This window comes from Taudactylus pleione, unplaced genomic scaffold (assembly GCF_031769625.1).
Source record: "Taudactylus pleione unplaced genomic scaffold, aTauple2 ptg000652l, whole genome shotgun sequence".
NCBI classification, from domain to species: domain Eukaryota; kingdom Metazoa; phylum Chordata; class Amphibia; order Anura; family Myobatrachidae; genus Taudactylus; species Taudactylus pleione.
The window spans coordinates 8985426-9007690 of record NW_028285054.1 but is presented as its reverse complement, the minus strand read 5'-3'; the positions used below and the strand labels follow the sequence as shown (position 1 = coordinate 9007690).

The window sequence follows — 22265 nt, the reverse complement described above, 5'->3', positions numbered from 1 at the left end:
ACGGGAAACTTGTAGTTGGCCTCCCGTCACATCAGGTCCAACTCCGGCAGTCCCCATTTGTCCACGAGAAGTTGAAACACCTCTGGATGTAGCGACCATTCCCCTGGGTGCACGTCGTGACGGCTGAGGAAGTCCGCCTCCCAGTTGAGGACTCCCAGGATGAAGACTGCAGAGATCGCAGGAAGGTGGCACTCCGCCCAAGTCAGGATGCGAGACACCTCTAACATCGCCGCTCGACTGCGAGTTCCTCCCTGGTGATTGATGTACGCCACCATGGTGGCGTTGTCGGATTGCACCTGTACCGCCATTCCATGAAGAGCGGTGCCTGACGACAGCAGAGCCCTGTACACGGCCCGCAGCTCCAGAATGTTTATGGGAAGAACTGCTTCCTCCGCAGACCAACGGCCCTGAAGAGACAATGAGCTGGTCACTGCCCCCCAACCCCGGAGACTGGAATCTGTTGTGAGCAGAACCCAGGCCGGGATCCAAAAGGGGCGACCCTCGATGAGATGAGCCGTCTGAAGCCACCAAGCTAGAGACCGGCGCACTTCCGGGGACAAGACCAGCGTCTGGAATCGGATCCGGTGAGGGAACCCATTCCATTCGGACAGAATCTGCCCCTGCAGGGGCCTGGAATGGAACTGGGCAAACTCCACCATGTCGAATGCCGACACCATGGACCCTAGAACTCTCATTGCCGAGTGGACCGACACCCTGCAACTGCTCAGGCAACTGTGTATCCTCAGTTGTAGGGAGGACAAATTTTCTGGAGTCAGGAAAATCCTTTGCTGACGAGAATCCAGAAGGGCTCCCAAATGGACCATCCATTGCGATGGGATCAGAGATGACGTCTTCCAGTTTATCAACCACCCGTGTGCTTGAAGACAAGCAATGGTCAGGTGGAGATGTCGAAGAAGTACCTCCGGGGAGCTCGCCAGCAGAAGAAGATCGTCCAGATACGGCGGCAGCCGTATACCCTTGCCCCGTAGGTGGACAGCCATCATTGCCATCACCTTGGTGAACACCCTCGGAGCCGTGGAAAGGCCAAAAGGCAACGCCTGAAACTGGTAGTGATGTTGCAGGATAGCAAACCTCAGATACCGCTGGTGTGCAGGTGCTATGGGCACGTGGAGATAGGCGTCCTGGATATCCAGGGAGACCATGTAATCCCCGGGTTCCATCGCCAGAATTATGGAACGTAATGTTTCCATCCTGAATTTGGGAACCCTGAAGTATCTGTTCAGAGACTTGAAATTCAGGATAGGGCGATGAGAACCATTGGGCTTCTGTACCAGAAACAGAGTAGAATAGTACCCCGTCCCGCGTTGAGACTGCGGAACGGGAACAATGACCCCTGCTTGTAGCAAGGATTTTATAGCTACCTGAATCTGGGAAGCTTTGGTCTTGTCCAGAGAAGGACTCGTACAAAAAAACTGGTGGGGCGGCCTGAACCGAAGACAGGGCGTACCAATGAGAGACTACTTCTCGAACCCAGGCATCCGTGGTGGTATTGTGCCAACACTGGGCGAATTGGAGAAGTCGGCCTCCCACTGTGAGGTCCCCCAGAGGGAGGCCCGTCCCATCAGGCAGCAGGTTTATCCTGCTTGGAAGAAGGGTGCCGAGCACTCCAGGCTTGCTTCTTGGGTTTAGAGGCGGTCTTAGCCGCCGACTGCCTCGGGAAGGACTGACCTTTTGCCTTACCCGGAACCCAAAAGGAACGAAAGGCCGAGCTCCGGACCTTGGCAAGTGTTGCTGCTGAAGGGAGGAAAGCAGACTTGGATTTAGCCAGGGTATCCACTATTTTGTCCAAGTCCGGACCAAATAGCAATTCTCCATTGAAAGGTAAGGCCTCCAGACCTTTCTTTGAATCAGTGCGCTCTCCAGGACCTCAGCCATAAGGATCGGCGGGCAGACACTGCTGCAGCTGATACTCGAGAGGTCAGCAGACTAGCATCCAAAGAGGCTTCTCCAATGTAGGAAGCAGCGTCTCTCATCTGTCCTAACAACGGCCTCTGGATATCCGGAGCATCATCCGTAAAAGGTATCCTCTAATGCGTTGGCCCAACCCTCAATGGCCTTGGCCACCCAGGAGATGGTCATGGACGGTCGGGCCACTGCCCCTGAGAGGGAGTAAATGGACTTTAAGCAAGTCTCAACTTTTCTGTCCGTGGGATCCTTCAGCGAGGATATAGACGGTAATTGCAGAGTAGCGCTCCTTACTAAACGGGTGACATGGGAATCCACCGCCGGTGGAGTTTCCCATTTTTTACAATGTGCCTCAGGAAAAGGATAATTAGAAACTAACCGCTTCTGTGGCAGGAATCTCTTACTGGGCGCCTGCCAAGCCACCGCCATATGAGCCGTCAACTGATCAGACAGGGGAAACACCGCAGAAGCCACCTTAGTCTTTTTGAAACTAGGATACTTCGATTTAGGAGCTGGTGCCTCATCCTCTATTAGGAGAATGGCTTGCATCGCCCTAACCGGTGCTCGGACATTAATGGACGACTTGGTATCTACCTCCTGGACCGAGGTGTCCGAGTCAGTGTCGTTATGAACCTCCACATCATCTGAGGACCCATCGGAGTCCGATAAATGCGCCGCCTGCGCCATTAGTGTGCGTTTTGACGCCCTTGAAGGCATGTCACTCTGCAACATTGATTGAAAAGCCGAATACGCGGCTGCCAAATTTTGGACTGAGTTGGAGAGCACATCCACCCAGGGTGGAGGAGCCGTCACAGGGGCCTGAAAGGGCACCACAGACTGCTGCGTCACAGGGGTAGACTGTATATACATAGTTAACCCTGCATAAGGACCAACAGACTGAGACCCGGGGGGGCTCTGCAATAATTGCGGGACACCCGGGGAATGGGGGATGGCAGCCTGGGGCAACACCCTAGTAGGGACAGCAGTCGGGACCGACAGACGGTCCGCAATAGACACCAGCACATGAGAAAACATCGCCCATGGTGGTTCCTGCATCATAGGGGGTTTTGACGGGCCAAGAACCACCTGGCACCGTCTACACAGGCCATCCTGTGATAAATCCTCCCCATCCACTCCTGCAGAACAGCGTCTGCAGGAGACCAACACTGCAGCCATGGAGTGCTCAATCTCCTCTTCCGACATGACAAAATATATTATATAAATAAATATATATGGCAACAGAGCAGAATCAAGCACACTCACCCGTGTGCTGAACAACAGCCCACAATATGGCACTGTGTGCACACAACTGTATGTGACGGACCTCACAAATACGTGATTTATATAAGTGAGGTCTGTAGAAACGCCCCTCCCCCACACACCAGCAGGGCTTCGGAGAAGGAAATGGATAGGTATAGGCTGACAGTAAGTAGAAATAAGCACAGACAGGCAGCACTAGCAAAAGTCACATACCAGGCTGAAAGATATACTCACTGCACCCTTCCTCTACAATCAACCGCCCAGATTCAGTGTCTGAGATGGCTATAGTGCTGTGTACGCTGTCCTACAACAGGGGAGAGGTACACAGGGGGACCGGTCCGCATGCTCTCTGAGAGATCTGCGCTGCCACAGAGAAAATGGCCGCCAGAGACCTCAGGAGGAGGAGTGGCCGAGGAATCTGCAGCTCAACGACGCCAGACTTCGTGCTGAAAGGCGCGCTGAGCTGAGGGGAGGAGCCACTAAACAGGGAAGGCTTCCTCCCCTGGCTAGCAATTAACCCCCGGTTGCCGGCTTCCCGCTAGCCGCAAATGTAACCCTGGTGGTCTAGTGGCCTGACGGGATATGCCTCCGAGGAAGGGGAGCCCGCCGGCACAGCTAGCAACCCCCGGTCTGTCCCCACGAACCGGGGGCATTTTAAAAAGGTACCCGCGAACCGCCGCTAACCAGCGACACGCGGCTTACCTTTTACTCCCCGGCGTCTCCGGCAGCAGCCCAGGAAGGTCCCCAGAGTCCGGACTAGTACGGACTCTGGTCTCCCGCCGCGATCCCCAGTGCAATACTGGCGTTGCGGCGCCAGCGGGGAGTAGAAGCGGCAGAATGGACGTCTATATAGACAGTCCATTGCTACCGCTCTGAAGAGCCAAATATGTTAAAAAAAAATGACTCTTAAAAATAAAATAGCTTTCTGGGGGCTGCTCCTGCAGCCCCCCCCCAGGGTGACCCGACTCCGGCTGGGCACCAACTTAAACTGGGGTGCCTGTGGCTCGGGGGCGGGGTATAGCTGAGGATGGACCCAAGTGCATCCTGGGAGCAGCTAAAGCTTTAACTGCGTGGTGCCCGTGGATCCAGATCCAGCTATATCCCAAGGTCAACCCTGTGGACCCCCTATGGACCCTGAAGTAGAAAAAGGTGGTAGTGAAGTGTAAAGGATAGATGTGTAAGGATAAATCAATAAGTGTTAATGAAGTGTGAAAGAATTAAAATGACATAATATACAAACAATTAGAGAAGTGATAAAAATATTCTGTGAATTAAGTGGTGATGCCATGAGAAGGGTCCAGCCAGAACAACCCCAGGGGCCCCACTCCAAAACGCTCAACCCAAAATAATTATTGCTACATAATAGTAGCACCCACTCTGGGTCATATAATTACAAATGATTGTACTGCATGATAACAGCACATGTATGAGCTTAGAGCTAACTTACCTTGGAGGTACCCCAAAAAACTTCCACATGGCACTATAAGGATCAGCACCTCCTCCTAATGCTGACTCCCTTCATGCCTCTCCAAACAAAAAATATGGTAGTTGCTCAAATCAGCTATAATGACATACCCCAGGTGCTTGTAAAGGGCGGGGTTTACACTGAGCACAGAAAAAAGGGATTTTCCCTCCAGCACACTGTAGCAAAATCAAAAATACTTAAATCCTACATAATAATAGAGATTTAGAGGTATTAGTTACATACATTTGCAAATATATGAATAAGCGCCAGGCCAATCATCAAGGCTCCTCTAAACTGGCGTCCCTAACATTAAGGGGTTCACGTCCTAGAAGCAAGGCACCCCAAAAATTCTAGCCAAGGACCATCCCCAGGGCATCACACAAAAAGGGCAAAAAAGGTGATAGTGAAGTGTATAGCTGATTTGAGCAACTACCATATTTTTTGTTTGGAGAGGTAAGAAGGAAGTCAGCATTAGGAGGAAGTGCTGATCCTTATAGTGCCATGTGGAAAGATTGCAAGTAACATGAGCAGCGACTCCATGATATGTAGTATTTGCCTTGGTGCGGCATACACTGGCTTGACATGTACACTGCAACTTCATAAGTTAAGATAAGCTGCCTGATTAGTGCTTAATATATACTTGGGTTTTACTATGAAATAGATCTTAAGATATATATATATATATATATATATATATATATAGATAGATAGATACACACAGATATATAACTGCGTTCGGGATGTGCAATATATATATATATATATATATATATATATATATATATATATATATATATAGTCATTGTGGACTAGAGGAGACTGTGCAAATTCCGATAAAAATTTGTTTTGCCTCCATAGTTCAAAACAGTCCCTAAAAGTATATCTGTCCCAAAAATATATTTATTTATATACATTTAGTAATTTTCGGCTTGAGGAGCCTGCACACTGCACGCGCTGAGTGTCAAGCATCTGTTTTTTCTTTATTGCTCCTCTACCAGATGCCACATTGAGATAAAAACATACCTCAGTTTCTTTCTAGGTGACTAAGGTATACAATATTGAAAACGCAATCCAAATTCATCTCATAGTTTTTACGTGACGCCGGAACGAACAAACAAAAATTCTGAAAAATAAATAAAAAAAATTGTCTGCATAGAGATTATACACAGTCCCAAGGAGTACATTTCTGCACAGACACAACCATTACAACTTTATAAGTATAGATTTGCGGCATATTCCCAGAAAACACCAGTTGTCAGGGAATATCCGCAAATATATAGTATCCCTGCAATGCATTATGGAGGGACCCCAACAGATAACTGCTGTGGTCCCTCCATTTGCAACAGCAGCTTCAGCCCTGATAGGTTTCTTTGGGGGATGCAATGATGTCAGACCTACCAAGCGCTTTCCGGAGCTTGGCCCTCGCTGCTGTAGCCATGGGCTACAGATCACAATTACTGCCCCCACAAAAATGGCTGCAGTGCAGGAGAGGTTTGCAGACCACGCATGCGCAGGAGTCCTGGCACTTCAGTGAAGAGACAACGGATGGTCACTTCACTCTTTTCCCTGCATACATCTTGGCACCGTGATCGTATGGGCCCCTATATCACATGGGGGAGGCCTCCTGTCTACTAGCAACCATCACTGGCAATAGTCAGTCAGAGCACACAGACTTTATTTGCTGTGCTGTATGTATGGCTTCCTTACTTTGGGTAGAAGCTGCAGATAAGCACTGAGAGAGAACCGCCGCACATCACCTGAAAACCCGATGCACATCGCTGGCAGTTTGGAGGGTGAGTTTGAATTTGCTAATTAAATAATAGGTAATTTCCTCATCACCAGCAGTTTTAAGGAAATCGCCATTACCTATGCCCTCAAGTTTTTTTGTGCGTATCCCCAAGTCGGTGAAGAGGTAGGAAAAATCTTTATTTTAAAGCTTGGTACACATCATATAATGTATCATACGATATATTGTTTGGATGCAAATTGGAACGATTTATCATACACATCGTATAGTGTGTACACCTGATCCGTTGTTCATCTCATCGTCCCATCTGCTGTTCTGCACGGTGGATGTGATGTTGCAATGAACGACACGGTGCTGTTACTAGCTGTTAAATTATTAACACTTAACTTGCTTGTCAGATCATCTACTCATAGACGGGTGGACAAACAAAAACCCACAAATTCTGACACACGCCAAGCATTGATTAGGCAAGAATGGGCGGCCGTCAGTCAGTATGTGGCCCAGAAGTTGATTGACAGTATGCCAGGGCCAATTGCAGAGGTCTTGAAAAAGAAGGGTCAACACTGCAATATTGACTTTTTGCATAAACGTCATGTAATTGTCACTAAAAGCCCGTGACACTTATGAAATGCTGTAATGTTACTTCAGTATACCATAGTAACATCTGACAAAGAGGTCTAAAAACACTGAAGCAGCAAACTTTGTGAAAACCAATACCTATGTAATTCTCAAAACCTTTGCCCATGGCTGTAGGACTAAGGGCCTGATTCAGAGCCGTTCGCTATTTGTGGTCGTTCGTTCAAAAACAAGGGGTGGCTATTCAAATGATCCATTCGCAAATTGCAGTCTGTTCCCACCTCTAAGTCTGAACGAGCGAGCAAAACATACGCTCGTTTTTTTGATAAAAACGCCCCCTGGCCGCACGCACCATACGTCATGTCCGCTATTTATTAGATTAATCGAGTACATCGTACAGCGTATGAACTGCTCGCTATTCTTGTGGTTGGTGTTTTCAACCGCTATTTTGCGAGCAGTTCTGAGTTAAAAAAAACCAAGTGACGTGGTCAATGACGCTGCTGTATTAAATATGCACTCCCTTAAAACGCCCGTTTTGACCTTTAAGCACGCCTGCGTTCGGATCTCCACTCCCCGTTTTCAAGCACCTTCCCCTGTTACCACCCACATACGCCTCATTCTGTCACTCAAAATAGCAGGCCCTCGCTATATTGCGTACCAACGATTTTCGGCTGCACTGACTGGTTCGCGCATGCGTACTAAAAACCGTACGCATGCGCAGATGTGCGAACATCGCTCGGAACGAGCGTACTGCCGCTAGCGAGTGGCTCTGAATGAGGGCCTAACTCCTTTAAATGGAAGCGCTTTATAAATGTGGTTTACAGTGTTGTGTTGCTTACACTTTGGGATGAGCTTCTGTAATACACATCAGGATACATGCGCTAACAGGGATCTTATGAGCACAATATATTTTGGTGTGTGATAGGCAACAGGCACCGCTTATGAATGTACACTAGGGGGTATATTTACTAAAGTGCGGGATTTTAGAAGTGGGGATATTGCCAATAGCAACCAATTATATTCTACTTATCATTTATCTAGCACAGTCTAGAACAGTGGTATCAAACTCAGGACCTCCAGCTGCTGTGGGACTACATATCCCAGCATGCCCTGCCACAGTTTTAGCATGCCCTAATAGCAAAACTCTGGCAGTGCATTCTGGGATGTGTAGTTCCACTGCAGCTGAAGGGCCCGAGTTTGACACCACTGTTCTAGAAGATAATAGCTAGTATCTTATTGGTTTCTATGGGCAACATCTCCACTTCTTAAAACTCTCACTTTAGTAAATATACCCCTAGGTCTAGACACGGAGGTTGCCATCTGCTTCCACTGATTCAGCCAATAGGGTGCTGTGGTTGGTTACCCCCATATTTCTGAAAAGCGTGAGGCCACTTACATTAAATATTTTTACATTTAATTCAAGTTTTATACACTTTATTAAATTATTATGAAAAGAAAACTTATAAGAGCAAACGCTGTTACAAAAAAAAAAAAATATTAAGATTTTAAAGTTACTCAGTTTTCTTAGTGCTCTTATATCTGTTACACAGTGTGAATGGGATTCATAAATAGTATTAATCAATTTAAAGAAAAACAAACAAACAAACATATCAAATATATTTATATATATATTTAACTTTTTAACAAAGAACATTTGAAAAATGACCAATAAGAGATAGAAGCATTAATCAAAGCTATGAGAAGATAACAGGGCAATGATAAATCAAGTATACATTGTATTCCTGTTCTTATGTGCTCTGGACAATTACTTACACAATACTGAAGGGATCAGTTTAAAATATCAGAATAGGGCAGTAACATAAACATTCTGTCAATAATAATCATCTCTACAGAAGCATGGAGACAAAAAAAGGACCAGTGTACAGAGATTGAAGCTAATTGTATTTAGGTGCCCCTCCTAAATCGCCCCTTCTGTTCCCTATGACCCAGTGTACAGAGATTGAAGCTAATTGTATTTAGGTGCCCCTCCTAAATCGCCCCTTCTGTTCCCTATGACCCAGTGTACAGAGATTGAAGCTAATTGTATTTAGGTGCCCCTCCTAAATCGCCCCTTCTGTTCCCTATGACCCAGTGTAAGCCGTTCTGGAGAAACCTCATGAATGAATGAGAGATGTTCTCTGATTGGATGATATTGGTCACAGTATATTTGTGCCATTTGCATACTACGTAATGCTGAATAGGACATCAGCTGCTGGATTCCCCTGACAGATTCCTTCGCAGCTATAAATGAGACCACAGAGTTAGTATAGCTGGCAGCTGGGATTGTATATCACTGCTGGTGAGAGGGGTCTGGCAGCACCAATGCTTTGTCTTAAACTAGCTGCCTCTGGCCTATAGGCAGGAAGACAGGCATTTGGGCATGTGACTTAATAAAAAGAAGACTTTATATTTAGGTTTACGGGTCCTTTAAAGGTATCAATAATCTGATGGTGTATAAATAAGCAGCATCTCATATCAATCAATAGCATTAGCTAAATTAGTACAGAGAGCAGGTATCTGATTGGTTGTTATGGGTAAAGCACAATTGTCCTTTGTCCTAGATGGACAAGGTTAGTAATGCTGAGGATCAGGCTGTGTGACTTTGTACTATATCCAACAAAACTTGGACAGTCGCGGTTAACACTCACTGGTGGGTTTTAAGCTTTGTAAAACCGCATGTAAAAGGATCTACCACTAGAAATCAGTTTCTAGCGCTACCCTACGTATTGGCGATTTTATGTTGCGTTCTGTTGGTCTCTTTAGTAACGCTGCTTGCTAAATATCCATACACTGGAAAAGAGCGTACACTGGTTGAGATACATATTAAACATGGATCAAAAACGTTTGATATGTACTTATTTTGGGTTACAAAAAATGCATGTTAAATGCCAGTGGGTATGTACCCTTAATGTCGTACATACTAAGGATTCTGGATCAACGGTGAAGCACGTTCAAAAGATCAGAATCTGCTCCGATTGGGCAGAATGGAGAACCTGGTGGGGGGGGGGGGGTGCCTATCCCTAATCTCCCCTTGGTGGTTCCTAGCCTTAACCCCCCTTCCATGTAGCCTAACCCTAACCCTCCCCGGGGGGGGGTGCCTAACCCTAATCTCACCCCGGGGGGTCCCTAAACCTAACCCCCCATCCCCGGGCTAACTGTGAAGGTAAGCCGGATACTTACCTTCGGCATGCTGACGCCGGCATCTTCATCCTCTTCGAGATGCCGGCAGCGGCCGGCATCCTTACTACATCCCGTTTTTCTCATGAATTACTTTATCCACTCACTGAAATCATATATTGCAGGCAGAATATCCTTTTTGAACAATAGGCCGTATATATTAATACAGCAGATGTTCTGGGAAACCTGATCATATTAACCCAGATTAAAATACTTTTTTTTTAATAGAGATTTGTAGATTATTGAAAGTTGAATTGATGACAATAGTACTTATGGGATGATATGTATTTCACCATTGTGTGAAGGGTTCAAGTACTAAAAGCTGAATGATTCTTATGGTCAAAGTATATAATTGAAACCACATTCATCCTGTGTTTATGGTAAGAACTAGCAGTGAATGCATTCTTTAAGATATATATCCGGTAATACTTATTGGTGCATATACATGGCTATTTACGCTGCCCTGTGTGTCTATTGGCCATACCCACTCTTGTGAAGATAGATGTCCGCACTGCACGGAAATAAAGCTTTTCCTCATTGGACGCTACGGCTGGGAGATCTTATCTTTTACACGACGCTGTGTAGTTCTCAGGTGAACTCACTGCGTAGAGCCTAACTTGCAAACGTCCATATTAGTACAACCTGGCCAATCACATATTTCCAGGTCAGTCAAAGAGCCAGTCGTTAAGGGATTGTGATAAAAAAAATTGTATAAGTGGTTAAATGAATAAACAAAAACAGTGGTAGTCCCTGCCTTATCTAAAATGAAAACTTCCAATGAAATGCAAAACATATGAGCTACCCAAATATATTTGGATGAGCCATCTACTCAAAACTGTCCTAGCAAAACAGGACGAATAAAACCCAACAGTATGTAGCTTGTTTATGTCCGCGCCTGTGCTTGCCTTACACAGCGCTAATGACATTAGTGCAAAAAGTCAGCCGTCTCCAGTGTTCAGGTCCTGTTATTATTAACTTCATACGAACTATTATTGCTTCTGCTCAGACGGAACCTGGTGGCTGTCCAGAAGGTGATTCTCTTCTTGACCTGTTGTAGCAGCCTCCGGGGTAGGCAGGAGATCTGGTTCCCGAATACAGAGGTGTTTTTCCCGATAGTGTCCAGACACAACCTGGAGGAAAGAATTGACAAAAACATTTTATATGGGTTTCGCTGGTCGTTATTACTATTGCCTTCTGTAAGAAACCTTTCCACTGCATGGCAGTCATTTATGTATAGTGGGTTTATACTATCTCTTTATATGGAGTGTCATTCCATCTACCCACCCCGCACCTTCCCTTCTCCTGTGGATTACCTAGTGACCGGAACGGAGAGGTGATCACCTGCGCACATGCTGCAAGCATGTGAGGTGGCCCGGGTGGATCACATCCTAAATCCAGACTTGGTGAGCCGACTTGCGGCGTAACACCAGGCACAGAGCTTTTTGACTGAGGGGGTCATGACAGAGCGCACTATCTAGTGCTCCATCTCCATCAGGTGAGCGGACCTCCATACACTATTGGCACCTTGGCCCTTCTCACACATAGCCGGGCAGTGTGGCTATTCTACAGTCCTGCTCTGCAGGGATTAATCATAAAATCTATGTACCGGAGGAATACGGGACAAGTCCCAGCACAGTGTATTACAACAAGGGGACACTGACTTTGGACTGACTACCCACACAGGGCTAAGGGTAGCATATTGATTCAGTCTTTACAGAGTACATAGGGGTGCACCCAATTTGCCCAAATATAATAGTTTGGATTGCACCATTAACTCTACCCTTTATCATCTTTTGGATATCTTATTACTCAGGACGTTATTATACCTAGGTATCAAGGTAGACCTTAGAGCCAATCAGAGACTCCCACTTCATTTTGTTGTTATTCCTATTACTGCACAGATTAAGGTTATGTGGAATTAGATCCGTTATTCAGATAATTTCCTATACATTTATTTTCATATTGTTATTTCAGGTATGGTGATTTTTAATAGTTTTTTTGTTTAATTAATTTTTGGATTGTTTTTATTAATATTTTTATTTTATTTAATATTTGCTATTTTGATCATTCTATTCAACCCTTTATTGAGGAGGTGACTGCAGGTGCACCTAACTTAGTGGCACCACATGTAGAATATACTGTTAACTAGTTCTCTCTTTTATTATGCACTTTATGTCACATATCTAGGACATTCATAGTTCCTCTGAGAGAGCTTGTATATTAAAAAATTTTTTTTATAGCCCTTAATAAATCTTATTATAATAAATTGTGTATCTCTTTGGTCTGGGTTAGACGCTTGGCGCTATCAATTTGTTACTACAATTCCTCTTGGTTTATGGGTGGCAGTGGACCCCTAGGATAGCGGCCTGACATTTCAGCTGAGTTCTTGGAGGGCGCCCATTTTTCTTGTTACAAGTATCAAGATGTAAATCATCTGAATAGAAGCTAATAATGCATCTTATATACAGAACAGATTAGGGTGCATCTATGCTCATTAACAAGTATTGCTCTGACCAGGGCCGGACTGGGACTAAAAATAGGCCCTGGCATTTAAAGACCACACAGGCCCACCTTGCGTCAGCATCTGGCTCCTGGCATAGACTCCTCCCCTTACTATTCCTGACCCCTCCCACTTCTTAGTCTGTGCTCTTACATATATAATTAATATCAGAACAAAAGAAAAGTACACATCATACTCTATGAAAATACATACAACAGAGCACACCCTGCTGGGAGCCAAACATTTGTTATTGTGTTGGTTCTGTTAAGCTATGTACACACCTATAGATATATCTGTCCAATTCGTGTGGTGGGACAGAAAATCTGGGAATGTGTGGGAGCAAATATCAATAGAAATTTGCTCCCAGATGCTGGAAAATGGACCAGACTTTCTTTCCCACCAGACAGATTGGACAGATATCTATAGGTAAAGCTGGTACTTCACTGGTGTAGGTCATACACAAAAGAAAGGGGAGGGCATTTTCCCCAAGCCCTAGTTTATCAGCTGTAGAAAATTAGATAGTTTGCCAGAAGTGCCCGATGGCCAGTCCGGCCCTGGCTCTGACATAAACTATGCGGTATGTGAGCATAGCAGATCAGGTCGTTTAAGTAAACTCAAATGACCAACGTATTATACAAACCGTGAAACCCCAGCAATCTGTTATATCGGCTATAGGCATCTCAACACATTAAGCCAGGTTACGTTATGATGTCCCTTCCTCACACACCCTGTTATAACAGCCTATGCATCTATTATATGACTAGGGATTATTACAATGACAAATAGCAAACTCCACACTGGGACACTGGATAAAGCTGAACGTCTATCACAGAAGTCCTGGTCATGAGGTCTCTGTGCTCCCAGAAAAATGTACAAGTGCAGCAAGTTTGCAGTAGCATGCTGAGAATGTCATCTATAAATGCTAAGCGGCCGGGGGAAGCTGGCCCGGGGGACATTGACAGGAATATGTGCTCTAGTTACAGAGTTCAAATACTAAGTTGCCATTGGCAATTTGACAAGCCTTGTAATTAAGAATATGTTTAAAACATTTCCGTTGCATTACATGGAAGTTTGGCACATGAGTGATTTCAGTATACACCTATAAAAAAGTTTTATCCAGTTTAATAATGTCCTAGGGGTGGATTTACTAAAACTTTTAAAACAGACAAGTGGTAGTGTTGCCTAAACCAACCAATCAGATTCTGTCCATCATTTTCTAGAATACAATAGAGAAATTATAGATAAAATGTAATAGGTTGCTACAGCGATGTGTCCTGTGCCTGCCACGCCCCCTGAGCGCATAATGTCATGCTGAGGGGGCGGGGCCACCATCTGTTGGGAAGAACAGCACAGCCCAGGAGCAGCCTCAGGATGCTCAGGGCAGCTGTATAGGCTGCGGTATCCATGTCTCCCTGTATCCATACTGGCAGCAGGGTGCTGTTCAGGTAAGTCTTAGCACCGAATCAGCAGTCAGTCCACATCAGGGGAAAGTTTTCTCATCACCAGCTTAACATGTTTCGGACCTCCTGGTCCTTCATCAGAAGATTAGCTTCTGAAGGACCAGGAGGTCCGAAACATGTTAAGCTGGTGATGAGAAAACTTTCCACTGATGTGGACTGACTGCTGATTCGGTGCTAAACTTACCTGTCAAGGATTGCTGGCTCCCAGGACCTTGTTAATCCTTTCTCCATAGACCATCTGGAGTGGTAGGCGCGGTGCACATCTGAGCAGACTGTTCCTATTGGGATACCACCTGGCTGGTTTTACGTGCCTTTTTATTTGGATAAAATGTGAGTTTAATGTATGAATAATTGTTACCTTTTTGCAGCTACTGTGTTGCACTATTATCCTTTCTCTTTTTTTTTAACTTAATAAATCCTAAAGAATACATGGAATAGATGGAAAAATGACCATTTGTCTTTTGGAATAAAGAGAAGGATTAAAACTCACAGTCACGGATGGAACTACCCAGTTAATACCTTGAACACTAATTATAGAGTAAGATATACAGTACATCTTTCACTTTGGCCTTTTTATGTGATGTGGTGGACACTTTGTAATCCTGTGGGAAATTAGCGCCATTCCCTGACCATATTACTGTATAAACTGCAGTCTTGTCTGATAAATGAAACATTATAGAACATGTGATAGTTATAAACACAAACTAAAGAGTTAAAAGGGAGGCTCTCTCACCTGAGCAGCGAGTATGGCTGTACCTGAAAGATGAGTAAATCATTACAATGACCCTGCAATGAAAGACAGGATTATTCTGACACCAAGTTAACACAAATACCCAGGCCCTGCAAACCACTAGCTAAATATACTAAATAGATAAATGAGATAAAACTGTGGCCTGATTCTGAGTTGGACTGAAGCGGTTTTTAGCCCCACACCATGCATGCACACATTGACAGAGGATCCGTGTGCAGCTGACTCTCTCTATCCGTGAAATGGGGAATTCTGGGTGTCCGCTGAGCGGCGTAATTGTAAAGACATGCAAGAGATCCTTTCCATGGGAGGGTCTTGGGGACGATGCTAGACTTCGTGCATATAAGACGAAGGGAAGCCTGCTTGTACCCAGCATGGGTGATGATGTAAGTGCTGATACTAATGACACTTTGCGTCCAACTCAGGATTAAACCGTGTATTTGTTTGTAACTTTAGGAGAATTACTTTACATTGTGCCAAGCAGGTGTCAATTGAATTAACTCGTCCCCGCATGCAAGGGGGCAAGTTGCCATTGCAATGGCACCTGAAGTTGCCCCCCCTCGCGTCACAATCTCATCCGGGTCTCACTGATGTACTGTACGCAGCACTATGGGGATGTGAACAAAAATCCGTAAGTCCTGCATACAGCTCACGGGTGCGAGATGATTGCGCCGGAATCGACCCCCTAGCTTGCAGCAGATATTTCCAGTTTCAAAGTAGAAGCTTGTATGTATTCAGTATAAAGTAATTATAAGACAATAAAGAAATAAAGTAAGGACTCTCTGCAAGCTCACTAACTCAGCATGGTTCATCAATAATACATTATATATGGCGACATCAAAATGGACAGTACATTTGTCTGTTATTGGTAGAGTTAGGTTTAGGCTAAAACATGCAAAAAAAATGTTTGTCAACATTCTGGTGTTCACATGTTAAATATCGACATTATGAACCTGTCAACATCTTTCCTGTTGACATACCACACCCATAAAAACAGGTATTTTATAATATTCTTTGCGTACTCCATTAAAAATGAAATTTTGAGTGACATTATTTTTAACCAATTAGTATCTAGAAGACTCACTGATAAAGACACTGTGGTTATCCAACCTCTTATCACCCTCTGAATGTAACCACCATAATTCATGGCTAAGCACAAAATGAAAAAATATTATCCCCTGTATACTAACTGTATCTAAGGAGAGCAGGTCATCTTTGCTGCCACCAAACACCATCACTTCACTGTCTTTCCCCGGACAGGCTGTGTGCCACAGTCTAGAAATAAAAGTACAATTAGTGTGTGCAATCTCTTCTACAACCAATGACGCGTTTCATTCATACAACATATGGGGAGGATTTGCATTAGCCGCGAGTTCCGTAGGGAGAATTCCCCCATAATTAACTTTATTTAAACTTAAATAACAATGTAACTGGAGAAAGTGATAAGGAGAACTCCACTTGTCCTCCTTACAAGGTGTGATAACTCCGCCCCTTAGTGAGTTGAGTGACCTTGTAATACAGCGCTTAATGCAATGAGATAAAAGAACTAGAAGCAGGTGGACACAAGCCCCTCCCTTCCTCACCTCATCCTCGCTGGTAGCTCTGGCTCAGTCCTAGCTGCAGCAGTAGCCCATCTCTCTCTTGGGCAGTGTCCTCATGTAGATTGGGGGTGCCTGGCCTGCCTTCACTCTAGCTCATTCATTCCTAGACTGCCCTCAATGCTGCTCTAACTTAACACCTTAACCTAAACATTCTAACAAAGAAGGTTATTTACACAGAATATCCATTATCATCCACATTATTTCTCCAGCCATGCAATGCCTTACCATAAACCCAGGGTCAACCTCCCAAACCCACCATGGAGGCACAGGACAATCAGGTGGCAAGGACGGGTATAGCAGCATGCTCGAGCGATTCACAACATAGCAGCAAAGTCTCCTAATTCACAAGGTAAATATTGCTATGTGCCCAGGCATACTTGGAACTATTACGGTAATGAATAATAGCCTTTGATCAAGCCAGCAATTGGGTACAAACAAGATTTGTTTAGATGCTTTACATAATGCTCATTTACAGCTCATAGGGGCAGACTCAATTAGTAACGGCAGCTGCCGGGAAACGGGTCCTGACGGCTTCCGCGTGCTAACTGCAGAGGGCAGATTCTGCGCGCAGTCTATTGAGCTGTGAACAGAGTCTGCCTTGCGTCATGACAGCTCGTTGAATCTGCCCCTTAGAGATCATTCTGGCAAATACATGACTTAAAAAATATTCAGTTCAGTTACCTTCTTTTTACACTGACTAATATGCACATATGACATACAAAAATGTATTCCCACCGGTAAGTTGCACAAAGGCACACAATATGCACATAAAGGGCCTGATGACGCGTTTCACACGCTCGCTGGTAAAAATAGGATATGTACAACGATATCCTGAGTTGCAAACATTGCAAGGGGCACCCAGTTCAGCACCAGTGGCACAATAGCATGTTGTTAACATCTGTTTTGATGCTTTCGCTATTAAGCTTTCTGGCATACAGCAATATATTCTTCCTTATGTGCGAATCAAAGTAATAAAACAATTATGAACATATGCTTGCTGGGATATGGAAACAAACAATGAGTAGCAATGGGCAAAATATATATGTACCGGTTGTACATGGTATACATACAAAGCATGGACAGGTCATGATACATATATCGCGGAGTGGTGATAGACACATCGGCAGTGAGCCACACGTGTGAGTGACCATACAAAGCTGCTGCACCACGTTACCTTGGCTGATCTTTTGGTAAGTGTATAAGTTGCTTCCATTCATTGGTTGTGAGGCTGTAGATCCATCCATCACCTGGAAAACAAAATTGTAAAAAAAAAAAAAAAAAAGCAACGACACTAACAAGTACGTTCAGACCATCGTGCATTCATTGTGCAACATTGGGGCTCGTGACTATTAAGGGGTATATTTACTAAGCAGACGCTTCTAGGTGGTATTGGTTGTGGGATTTAAATGGCATTAATAGTAAATATAAAACCAGAAGGGTTTTCATTTCATATTATTGCCCTTTTAAAATCGCTGAAAAGCCATGGCTTTGGAAAACAGCTGCTTAGTAAATATACCCCTGAGTGTAAGTGGATTTGTGGGGAATGGGTGACATATTCCGAATGCATCTCCCTAATGCACATGCCAAAGGGTCACAGCCCAAATACCTCCACTCACCCAAGACATAACACATTATGGATATTATAATTCATACGCACATGAGCTACAAAGTACTCACTTAGTGGTACGCTTTCACTACTAAGGCCTCCAAAGAGAAATAACTGGTCAGCTCCGATGGGTGTTAATGTATGCCATGATCTGCCTTTCGGTTTCTCTCCATTAACTTGCAACCTAAAGAGAAGAGAGTATATGTAAATGCATAACACAAGTAACAAGCAGCCAGTGCAAGTAGCCAGTTTGTACTACCCAAATATTATTCAATAGTGGCTTACAATCATATGAATATACAGAGGTGTCCTACTTCACCCATGCTTTTTGCCCCATATGGCGTGACTGCTATGGGTAGCGATTCCTGGACTTTGGCACCAATATCTAAATGTAGTATCTTTGTTGCATTGTGTCTGCATCTAAAGTAACTAATAGGGTCCTGGGAACTTAGGATTAGTACTTTTGTAGCAATGGAGTTGGTATAAAGTCACAGATAAAGCAAAACACTGCATGGTGCAGCTCACCCATATCAGTCCTCCGTCCTTTTGCCTTTTCACCCAGCTTTGCACACAGAAGCTTTATGCAATGCCAGCACCAGTTCTCAGGGTACCTGTGCATTGTACTATCGCTGCATTAGTGATGTGACTAAGACGTATATTTCGTACAAAACAGTCTGGCGGGACTGAAAGTTACTGTTCTCGGGACTTTGGTCCTATCATTACTGTTTGGATATACATTAGACTGCTGTCTACGGGACTGATTCAGCAGTGAGGTGTCTGATGTGCAGTGACGCCTCCTGTCAGCATTGGTGATTGCAGCCTGGGATCATCATTGCGACCATCATCGTACAGCACCGGCCAGCTGAGTAAGCCTCAGCTTACACAGGCTGGCCGGCTTGCGAGGTCAGGAAGTCTACGTCCATGGATGCTGACCCTGGCCTCGTCCCTCCTGAAAAATGAGGGTGACACCCCCGTTTCCGTTAATGCAGGTCGTCCCTGCCCCCACACGCCTCTGCCGACATACTACTGGAGGCACTGCATTTGGAGGGGGGACCTCTACTGGGGGGGGACTACTACTGGGGCACTGCATGTGGAGGGGGAACCTCTACTGGGGGGACTACTGGGGGGGGGGACTACTACTGGAGCACTGCATCTGGAGAGGGAACCTCTACTGGGGAGGGGACTACTACCGGGGGCACTGCATCGGGAGGGGGGACCTCTACTGGGAACTACTACTGGGGGGGGCGGGGGGACTACATACGGAGGACCGGGACCACTACAGGGGGCATTGTATAAGGGGCACTGTATAGGGAGGATCACTACTGGGAGCCTGCATAAGGGAGACTACTACTGGGGGCACTGTACAGGGGAACTACTACTGGGGGCACTGCATAGGTGTTACCACTACTGGGGGCACTATATAAGGGGCACTGCATAAGGGGGACCATTACTGGGGGCATTGTATAAGGGGAACTAATGAGGGGCTGCACAAGAGGGATCACTACAGGGGGTACTCTATAGAGGTCACTACTAGGGGCCTGCATAAGAGGGACCACTACTGGGGACATTGCAATCTGGGGTTAAGGTGCATATGGAAAGGAATGTTCAGAGTGACGAGAAAGGGGTGTGTGTCATGTTGACACGCCCCATTTTTAAGTGACCACGCCCATTTTTTTTGCCGCACGCGCACATAGGGAGGGGGGGCTCCATTTTTACATTTGCCCTGAGCTCCAAAAACCCTAGATACGTCACTGATCAGTATACAAGCTGTTTGGAGATCCATCATCTGCTAAGTTCACCTTCGCTAACTGGAACTCTGGCTTGTAAGAACTATATATTGGCTGGTAAAGTAACTTTTTACAATTGGTGATTATGGGGCATATTTATTGGTAATACGGTAGTGACCTGTGATTTGTAATTTAGCCATTGAATGACATTTATGTCCTGCTGCCATTTTGATGCCATTCATTTTTAACTTATTTTAATTGTATAAGAACGACCCGCAAGTTTCCATTTACTATTTATAAACATTACCCAGCGCTGTGTTTCTATACTTTGCATTTAAGGAGGTTATGATTGCTCACTGCTGCTCTGCATAGCAGAACAATGGAGAACTGTTGCTGCACACTCATGGCCTGGAGCGCACAGCAATAAAAAGGTAACAGATAAGGGGGACAAGGGACAGCCTTGTTTTTTTTTTTACGTGATGTGGCCACTCCCCTCCATGATGTTGCCACACCTCTTTGTGTGATGTGGCCACCCCCCTCCGTGATGTTGCCACACCTCTTTGTGTGTGTGTGATGTGGCCACTCCCCTCCATGATGTTGCCACACCTCTTTGTGTGATGTGGCCACTCCCCTCCGTGATGTTGCCACGCCTCATTGTGTGTGTGATGTGGCCACTCCCCTCCATGATGTTGCCACGCCTCATTGTGTGTGTGATGTGACCACTCCCCTCCATGTTGCCACACCTCTTTGTGTGATGTGGCCACTCCCCTCCATGATGTTGCCACGCCTCTTTGTGTGTGTGTGATGTGGCCACTCCCCTCCATGATGTTGCCACGCCTCTTTGTGTGTGTGTGATGTGGCTACTCCCCTCCATGATGTTGCCACGCTTCTTTGTGTGTGTGATGTGGCCACCCCCCCCATGATGTTGCCACGCCTCTTTGTGTGTGATGTGGCCACTCCCCTCCATGATCTTGCCACGCCTCTTTGTGTGTGTGATGTGGCCACTCCCCTCCATGATCTTGCCACGCCTCTTTGTGTGTGTGATGTGGCCACTCCCCTCCATGATCTTGCCACACCTCTTTGTGTGATGTGTCCACTCCCCTCCATGATGTTGCCACGCCTTTGTGTGTGTGATGTGGCCATTCCCCTCCATGATGTTGCCACACCTCTTTGCGTGATGTGGCCACTCCCCTCCATGTTGCCACACCTCTTTGTTTGTGTGATGTGGCCACTCCCCTCCATGATGTTGCCACACCTCTTTGTGTGATGTGGCCACTCCCCTCCATGATGTTGCCACGCCTCTTTGTGTGTGTGATGTGGCCACTCCCCTCCATGATGTTGCCACACCTCTTTGTGTGATGTGGCCACTCCCCTCCATGATGTTGCCACGCCTCTTTGTGTGTGTGTGATGTGGCCACTCCCCTCCATGATGTTGCCACGCCTCTTTGTGTGTGTGTGATGTGGCCACTCCCCTCCATGATCTTACCACACCTCTTTGTGTGATGTGTCCACTCCCCTCCATGATGTTGCCACACCTCTTTGGGTGTGTGATGTGGCCACTCCCCTCCATGATGTTGCCACACCTCTTTGTGTGATGTGGCCACTCCCCTCCATGATGTTGCCACACCTCTTTGTGTGATGTGGCCACTCCCCTCCATGATGTTGCCACGCATCATTGTGTGTGTGATGTGGCCACTCCACTCCATGATGTTGCCATGCCTCTTTGTGTGTGATGTGGCCACTCCCCTCCATTACGTTGCCACGCCTCATTGAAATGTGGTCACACCCCGTCCCAAACTGTTCACCTCCAATGTTAGGAGGTATGATACAAATTCACTTAATACTGGCCATAAATATGTAATGGTCTAAATTCTGTCTTATACAGATAACATGGAGAAATGTCAACTACATATCACTCTACTATCATCCAGAAAATAAATGCCTCCATTGGTTTACCAAATCAAAGGCGGCCGCTGTTTGGTACTCATTGTTTATCTTACCCTCCAGACCAAGTCCATGTATCCAAGTCCACAAAGTGCAAATCGTTCATCCGTGTTTGCTAGACATAAAGACAAGGGCACAGTAAACATAAGTTGCTTCACTGCATATAGTCCTGCTTCTAAATGATAAAACCTGCAGTAAGATGCAAAGCTGACCAGTACGCGACCACCGAACATGTATCCTTTGTTTCCTAGGAGAGCGCAGGAATGGGCAGCACGTGCCTGCGGGGGACAGTTCTACAAATAAGAGCAAGTGAAGCCATTATACCCGGTATATATGATGTGACTGACATGACATGATACACTGCATAAACCTTACTTTTATAGCAGGCTGTATCCAGCTTTGTTCCTCTGTGTCAAATACATGGATATCATTGTTCCATCCCCAAAACATCTGACCTTCCTGCAAACAATATGAATGGATGATTGGTGGTGCAGATTTTAAGGAGCATTTAACCAAAGCCAGAGCATA

The 22265-nt window shown here is 45.5% G+C and overlaps 1 protein-coding gene across 1 annotated transcript in view; it reads right to left on the bottom strand.

The window, feature by feature from the left end:
* Positions 1-8615: 8615 nt before the first annotated feature.
* The window catches only part of KLHDC1 (kelch domain containing 1), a 36375-nt gene continuing 22725 nt past the window's right edge, over positions 8616-22265 (bottom strand). The window contains exons 6-13 of the mRNA XM_088455320.1: positions 22113-22196; positions 21950-22030; positions 21794-21852; positions 18138-18250; positions 17635-17707; positions 16050-16134; positions 14845-14897; positions 8616-11281 (exon numbers count right to left, since the gene is read on the bottom strand). Of these exons, the coding sequence (XP_088311446.1) occupies positions 11107-11281; positions 14845-14897; positions 16050-16134; positions 17635-17707; positions 18138-18250; positions 21794-21852; positions 21950-22030; positions 22113-22196 (723 nt within the window). The 3' untranslated portion in view covers positions 8616-11106. The remainder of the gene's footprint in view (positions 11282-14844; positions 14898-16049; positions 16135-17634; positions 17708-18137; positions 18251-21793; positions 21853-21949; positions 22031-22112; positions 22197-22265) is intronic.